The sequence below is a fragment of the Juglans regia genome, chromosome 6, assembly GCF_001411555.2.
Source record: "Juglans regia cultivar Chandler chromosome 6, Walnut 2.0, whole genome shotgun sequence".
Classification (NCBI taxonomy): domain Eukaryota; kingdom Viridiplantae; phylum Streptophyta; class Magnoliopsida; order Fagales; family Juglandaceae; genus Juglans; species Juglans regia.
In genome coordinates, this window is record NC_049906.1 from 12,982,807 (window position 1) to 12,991,165 (window position 8,359).

Sequence of the window (8,359 nt, forward strand, 5' to 3'; positions counted from 1 at the left end):
GGCTGTTCTTGTAGGTGGGAAGAATTTAGCAAGAAACTTTTCAGCCATGTCTTGCCAACTAGTGCTACTTCCCGGTTGTAGAGATTGAGCCAACCTCTTGCCTTATCCCTCAAAGAAAACGGAAATAATTTTAGTCTAATGGTATCTTCAGTAACACCATTGATCTTTATAGTGTCATTCACAACTAGCCATACATAATCCTTCACGGTGCGTGGCTGTGCATCATGTTGTCCATCAGCCATGGCTAATACTTTCTTTTTTCTTTGTAATCTAAGAGTTCTTTCAATCTCTGGATCAAAATGAGTAATGTCACGAGTTATAGCACGACACATCCAATGTCAAAAACACACCTGGAGAGGAAATAAAATAAAATAAAATAAAATTCTAAATTAAAACCAAGATTACTTTGTATCGATATTAGCAAAAATAAGAAGAAATCAATCCTAGGCAACGGCGCTAAAAACTTGATCGGTGCAAAACTGCAAGTGCACAATATCGTAGTTTTATAGTAAAATGATGAGAATAATATCGTGCTCAGGGATTGGTAACTTACTTTTGAAAAATATTGAAATTATACTAATCTCGACTTTATTTTAAAATGTCACTAAAATTTGTATAATTGCAAATTAAAATAAAATTAATTCAAAGAAAATACTCAAAGGAAAATAAAGATGTTGTACGAAGATCAAGTTAATGAGGAAGGAAACTTCTAGAAAATCGATTTCATCTAACCCCTCACTATGCTTTACTCATCTAACTAATTGAATTTGATTCTCTTTGTTTGTTAGCAAATCTCCACAAACATCCAAAAGCCTCTTTCGATAGTCAATTAGAAATTATTATTGTTCATCATTTTCCACAAGAGTATGCAAATTAATAAAGCAATAAAGCAATAAGACTAATGATTTAAATACTACATAGGTTCATACAAGTCTTTCGATCCCTATATTTACCTATGTTGAAATATTCAAGATCTATCCTATAATTCTCTCTTTCGACAGCAAATCACAATATTAAAATTATCTAATTAATGACCAGTTAATTAGAAGCAATAAGCTCATAATAAATCAGACAAACATAAAAGAAAATTATTTCAAATTAATATAGAAAAATAAGCATAATTCAAAATTAAATTACATCATTTTTTTAAAATAAAGAAAATTTAATTTATGCTAAAAATTAAATTCAACATAAACAAAATTTATCTAGAAGAATGGAAGAAAATCTAACAGTCAAAAAATATTGAGCACAGTCCGCAGCGGCCTCGAATGTTTTCTTCCGTCTTTCTACTTTTTTTTCCCGTCCTCTTCAGATTTTTTTCTTTTCTTGAGGTAGGTTGAATAGTAATCATCAGCCTCTCACCTTGCGTCTCGAATACAAATGTCGAAGGCCCGTATTGCACGCGTTCCCGCTTCTCCAGCCAAGTCAAAGCGCTTTAGTCCGTTTCGTTCAAGAGCTCAGCTCTCTCACGCAAGCCAGCGTGTAGCTCGTGTCCCACTCTGCATGCATTTTTCTCTGTTATTCAGCGGCACTTATATTAATATATTCATTTAAATGAGAGAGTTTCTAGATAATAGACTTCTAAAATTTAGATCTTCATTTTCTTTAAATTTGAAATAAAATTTAATTACGATAATGAAGCCTAAAATCAATAAAAATAAATAAAATTAGATTAAAGTTTAAAATTAAGAAGTAACAAAATACAAGAAATTATACAAGTAATAAACAAATTATGATGCTTAGATTACTATTCATGTGTGAGATGAATAGTAATCCTTAACCTAAATTAAAAAAACTTAACCAAGATTGAATTGGGCCTAGCAGCGTGTGGTTGAGTTGTGGAAAATGGGAAACTAATATTACGGTGTATGTGGGTCCCATTTGAAAGAATGAAACAAAAAAGAAAGTTTGAGCTTCATGGGTTGGGCTTTTAAATGAACAAGCCTTGGTTATGGGCTTAGAAGTGGGCTTATTCATGGGTCTTATGTCCATATTTATTGGGCCTAACCTTGGCCTCAATATCCTACTTGGTTGGGTCCTAGCTTTGGATGTTTCTCCAATTGGGCCAAATCTTTGAATCTGAATAAATTGGGCTCAATAACCTTATGCTTACTAGTTAGGCCTAATATAAAAAAACCTAATAAATTAGGCCCATAGCCTTGTGTCCAACAAGTTGGGCTTGAGCTTTAGTATCTCTCGTAAGCCTTTATATTCAAAAAGCTTTGGCCCTTAATAAATCAATCTCTTGGGCATTCGTAAATCCATTTAGTAATTAACCCAAATTACTTAACTCATTAATGTGACAAGCTTCCAATATGCCATGTATAACTCTTCCATTGGCCTCTTGGCATTTATCCTCAAAATTAATAAAACATTAAAAAAAGTCTTCTTATAATTCTACAAAATCCAAAGTTTATGATTCTTTTGCCAACTCAAGTTCTAAAAATGGCTCTTATTCTCAATAGCCTAACTTCTAATTAACTAGGATGATGGCTACAAAGGTCAAGGCCTAATGGGTTTTTAAGTGGGGTGTTACAGCCTGGGTTAAACTAGGCCTCATTATTTTGCCCTAAGCCCAACCAGCATGGGCCGGGTGAGGAATATCCCTCCCACACCCCTTATTATTTTAATATATTACTCAAGTCATCTGTTTGGTTTAGAGAAAATTGAGGGAGTGGTTCTCTTCCCCAATTTAATGAATCGAGTAACAAAGGTGCTATGAAACATTAATGAATTTCATAACTTGTTGCTATAGCTTTTTTAGGTGTTTTTCTTTTTTCTTTTTCTTTTTTTTTTTTTTTGTATGGGTATGAGCACATATGAGTCTTAGTCCCAATATTTGTGAATGGAGGAGGTGGTCCAAACAAGGACCAACAGAGTACAGTAGAAGTAGTAGCTCAAGATGAAGATGAATATAAAGTTCAATTCTCAGATTAACAAACTACAAACTACCACTGTTTATTTTATCTTAGGTATATCTGTGCATATTACCTTTCTCTAATCATGAACTCAAGGGTAATGATTACTATAAGTTGGAACGGAAATACACCAGAGTAGGGCATCTCTGCTTTCACTGCCATAAATCTCCTTGGTTAATTTTCTTTTACAAGACTTGTTTTATTGAGAGCTTGGGTGCAAATACAACAAATTCTTTTCAGTACAAACATCCCATCCATGGCCCTTTCTTATAAACATCTAAAAGAGGGGGAAAAACAGAAAAAGTAAAGTAAAGCCACAATAATAGTACGTACCACAGACATTGTGCATGGAAACATTCTTATATTTAATTTATGCGTCCCTTCCAATTCACCCTTCTTCGGTTCGGTTGCCCAATAGCAAACGTCTTCATAAACCAACAATAATTCTTTGTGATAACGATTTGCCCAAACACAACTCCGAACACGAATCCACATCCATATCCCATCGCGACTACTTTCCAACCAAATTCAAATGAGAACTCTGAGTTGTGGTTTGTTGAGTTGTGGCTTGAAGATGGAGGCAGTGAGTCTTCAAGATTCCAACACTTCTTTGACAAAGGGCTTCCGCATAATTTAGGGTTCTCACTAAACGAATTGTTGTTGAATATGTCGAATTGTTTCCCATGTGGTATAGGTCCTGTCAATTGATTATGGGAGACATTAAAGTGTGAAAGGAAAGTGAGTTCTGTTAATTGCCGAGGGATCACACCAGAAAGCTTGTTTTGAGATAGATCCAATGACTCTAGCCCTGTCAAGTTTGCCAATGTAAATGGAATAGGACCTGTGAGAAAGTTGTGGGAAAGGTTGAGCAAATTAAGTCCTTTTAGATGCCCCACCACTTCTGGAATTTCTCCTTCAAATCTGTTCCTCGAGAGATTAATAACTATGAACAAATTTGAGACTTTTTGATACACCATCTCTGTGCCTTTGTTCATCATTGTCATTGAGAAAGAGTAGATAACATGATTAGCACCTCGAGACACCCGTACAAGTTTTTGTTCCTCCATGTACTTTAATTGCTCGTCATCGACGATTTGCATGGCTTTCCAATTTTGGAAGTGTTCAGAGGGCAACTTGCCAGTAAGATCATTATTTGAGAGGTCAATGATGTGCAATTTCGGGAAATCGAAATTGCTATCAGAACTTCCTATTGTACCATAGAATTCATTAGATCTCAAAATGAGAACCCTCAACTCTGGAAGAATGCCCAACCAGGAAGGAAAAACATCATGTATCTGATTGTTACCAAGATTAACAGCTTCAAGCTTGGTACAATCTGCCAATGATCTCGGTACACGCCCCTGTAAATGATTTTTGCTGAAATCAATCATCATCAATTTGTTTGCTTCACCGCAGATCCGAGGAATGGTTCCATGAAAACTATTGTTCTGTAGATCCAATTTTTTGAGAGAAGCACTCAAGTTGCCTAAACATTGAGGAAGATTGCCACTCAAGTTGTTGCTTGACAAATCGAGCATAGTTATTAAACTTAGATTGCAAATCAAATGTGGAATTTCTCCGGTCAGCCTGTTGTTTGAGACCGTATAGATATCAATAGAAGGTGGTGGGATTGGCCCAAACCCTTGAAGCATGTTATAATCAAGCAACAGAAGCTTTAGATTAACGTAGGGGAGTACAACAGGAAATTGGTCGAAACCGGTGAGAAAGTTGTGTTCCAGACCTACACCCCATAGAGTTTCTATACTTACATTCCCCATCCATTTTGGAACTTGGCCATGAATTTTGTTTCCGCCAAGCTCTAATACCTCCAACTGATCTTGGTTCCTCAGAAACTCTGGGAACTCATGCAAGTCACAATCATATAGGCATAATATACTAAATTTTGGAAAAGTTGAGTTGGTACTCGGATTTATAAGCAATGAAATATTGTTTCCAGATAACTGCAATACCTCTAGCTTTCCGAGTCTTAGAAACAACTCAAACTCCACCCTGCCACTGAAATAGTTATTATCGAGACGCAGAGTTTCAAGATTTACAAGCCTTGATATTGATTGTGGAATTGAACCGTGCAACCTATTTGATACAAGATCTAAATCAATTAGAATAGTAAGGTTACCTAGTGAAGATGGTATTTCTCCCGAGAAATTGCAATTACCCGCAGTAAACTCAACCAAGGATTTGAGGTGACCAATCGAATCCGGTATCTCACCGTAGAAGTTCGTGAATCTAAGTCCCAATGTAACAAGGGGGCTAGTTATGTTAAGTTCTGGGACATATCCCGTGAGGTATTCGTTAAACTCTATACGAAGAAGCTGAAGATTAGGTAGATGGAAAATTCCCACGGGAAACTCACCATGCAGGTCACTCTTGTATAGAGTTAGAGATGTTAAAGAAGTTAAGTTTGCAAAGATATTGGGTACGTTGGATGATATAACAACATGGGCAAGATTTAGTACTTCCAAGTTTGTGAAGTTTTGAGCTATAACTGTTAAGCCAGATTTTTGGAGCTTCAACCGATGATTATATGAGAGATCTAGGGAAACTAACTTGGAGAGCTCTAAAATTTCTGAAGGGATTTGGCCAGAAACTACAGAGTTTGAGAGGTTGAGATTTGTTAGCCTTGAAAACTGCCTAAAACTAGTTGGAAGTGGAGAAGAGTTAAAGTCATTGTCGGCCAAATTGAGGTTTTGAAGGTGAGCAAGGCGAAAGAGGCTGCTACTGGAGTTGAGAAAACCTTTAAGACAGCTGCTACTGAAATCGAGGCCGATGACATGACCAGTGTCCTTATTGCACTCTACACCGTCCCACTTGCAGCAATCACTGATTTGATCAGGCTTCCACGATGAAACCTTCAAATAAGTAGAGGGATTTGTGGACGCGGACTGACTGATGGTGAAGCTTTCCTTGAATTGCAACAAGGCAAATCTCTCATCATCATGGCACAGGGGCTGCACACCAGAAGAAGAGGCAAAAAGTATAAGATTAAACATCATCAATGAAACAAGATAGTGCACGATCAAGATGATGAGAGGAAAGGATAAACCCATTGTCTAAAATATTAGGGCAAGGGAGAGATCAAGAGATCAGAAAAGAAATGGAGGAAATGAATTTTAGATGATTTCATTCACTCAACGAGTACCTGATGTATTTAAATTAGTCTTGGATGAGTTGGTAGGGGACCATATGTTTAAATTAGTCAAGTCGTCCTCATATGCATGCTTAGCTAGCTTACAATATATATTAATGGATGAGTTGGCAAGGGACCATATGTTTAAATTAGTCAAGTCATCGTCTCATATATGCTAATAAAGAGTTAAAAAAACTCACTTTCCAAGTCAGGTCGTTTCCGCGGAATTGAAGGCATGTGAAAGATATTTCTCTCTTAGGAATATGACCAAGTAACTAAAGAATCTTTGAATCACGTATGGATTCACATGACTTGCAAGAATCCATACGTGATTCACATGAATCATGAATCACGTATGGATTCACATGACTTAATAAAAAAATATTATTAAGAATATGTTTAAGTTAAAAAAATAGATTTAAATAACAATATTTCTTAACAATCTATTCAACTTTAAAAAAAAAAAAAAAATCATTTTAGTTAAAGAATTTTAAAAAAAAAAAAAAAACTCCGTTTAGCTGATTTCTTTTTTTTTTTTTTTTTAAAGAAAACTGGTTTTAACTAAAGAAATTATAAAAATATCGTTATCTAAAAAAGATGTGAAAAGTCGTTTTAACTAAAACTTCTTATAAAAATAGGTTGTTTAAAAACGTTTAGAAAATCAGTTTAATTAATTTAACCAAAAAAATCTGTGTAAATAAGAAAATTCTGAAAAAACAGTTTCACTAAAAATTTAAAATACAAAAACTACTTAAGTAAATTCTAAAAATACTTTATAAATATTAAATAAATTCTAAATTAAAGAAAAAGAAAACTCTGCACGGTGGAGAAGTTTTGAGTTAAAATGATTTTTTTATATAATTTTCTAGTTAATGTACTTTCAAAAAATTCTATTTTTTAAGTTAAAATATTGAAAACTATAAAATAAATCCAAAATTTTAAAAACTAGAATAAAACAAACCTGATCGAGGTAGACTTATTTTTAACTTTAGAATTTATTTAATATTTTGGAAGTGTTTTCTTAGGCTTTAGTTAAAAAAAAAAAATTGTCTTTTTAATTTTTATTTAAATATATTTATAGGATTTTCTTATTTAAAAAATTATTTTAGTTAAATGAATTAAACATATTTTCTTTAATTCTTAATTTAAATTCTGTTAAAGTTCAACCAAGATTTTTTAAATACGTTTTTGTGACAATACATTTTTTAGCCTCGTTTAGGTAAAGAGGTTTTTATAATATTTTAGTTAAACCGGTTTTTAAACAAAATTAAAGATAATTTTTTTAAAAAGTTCTTCTTGTTAAAATGATTTTTTCTCAGGTTTTTAAGTTGAACATATATATTTTTAAAATTATATTTAGTTAAAATCAGTTTTTAATTAAACATATTTTCCAAATATTTTTCTGAAGTTGAAAACAAAAAAGTTATCCTATCGTAGTCACACTTCGGTTGGATAAATGTTGATAATGAGTTAAAAAACCTCACTTTCCCATGTCAAGTCGTCTCTGTTGCATTGAAGGCTTGTGAAAGTAATAGAGGATCATCTGTCGTCCCGCGCAGAGGCCACATGCTGATGGTTGGGAGGTGAGGTGGGACAGATTTGAAAGATTGTGAGGTAAGGAATCTATTGGTAGGGCGGGTGTAGCCAGCAAAGTCGTTGGGGTGTGGTGGCGCAGGAGAACCGTGCGTGAAAGTGCTGAGATTTTTGGCACGATTCCGCATTATTCCAATAGATTGGCGGCAATAGGGTAGTGTGGTGGGGCGTGTGTTGACTGATGATGACCGCAGTGCAATAGATCTAATGAAAACTGAACCGGTGGAGTGGAACAGTGAAAAAAATATTACCATGAAAGCATATTCACACAGTGGTAGTGGAAATAAAATGGGGATGAAGAGGAGGGTAAGAGCCATATCTCCACCCTCCTCCATTATGGAGGCACCCAGAATAATTTAGGCTTTTTTATTAACCTTCTACATTTTCATTTTTAGACATACAAAGTACAAAAACATTCAAATTATAAATATTTTTACTTCTCTTTAAATATGCCACTAAATAATGCATTAATTAATATAAAATTATATTAATGATGCATTTAATATGCCACTAAATAAAGTTGTAAATAATTTTTATTCTAGGTGATAAGTGCTATGGACCTATCAGACTTTAAATAATAAATTTTACCATTAAAAACCACTTTTAAAAATAATATAAAAAATTATTCTTTTTGTATGTAAAAATAACATAAAAGGTGATTTAAAAGTTGTAATGTTATGGGTGTGATAAGATCAAATGG

General features: G+C 33.9%; 1 protein-coding gene across 1 annotated transcript; it reads right to left on the minus strand.

The window, feature by feature from the left end:
• Window positions 1-3,283: 3,283 nt before the first annotated feature.
• LOC108995530 (receptor-like protein 7) lies at window positions 3,284-6,013 on the minus strand. Its single transcript, XM_018971107.2, has one exon. The coding sequence runs from the start codon at window positions 5,984-5,986 to the stop codon at window positions 3,284-3,286; it is 2,703 nt and encodes a 900-aa protein (XP_018826652.1). The 5' UTR covers window positions 5,987-6,013.
• Between the last annotated feature and the right edge of the window lie 2,346 nt (window positions 6,014-8,359).

What these genes read in the sequence shown, in the direction of transcription:
- LOC108995530 (XM_018971107.2), bottom strand. Translation starts at nt 5,986, where the DNA reads ATGGGTTTATCCTTTCCTCTCATCATCTTGATCGTGCACTATCTTGTT.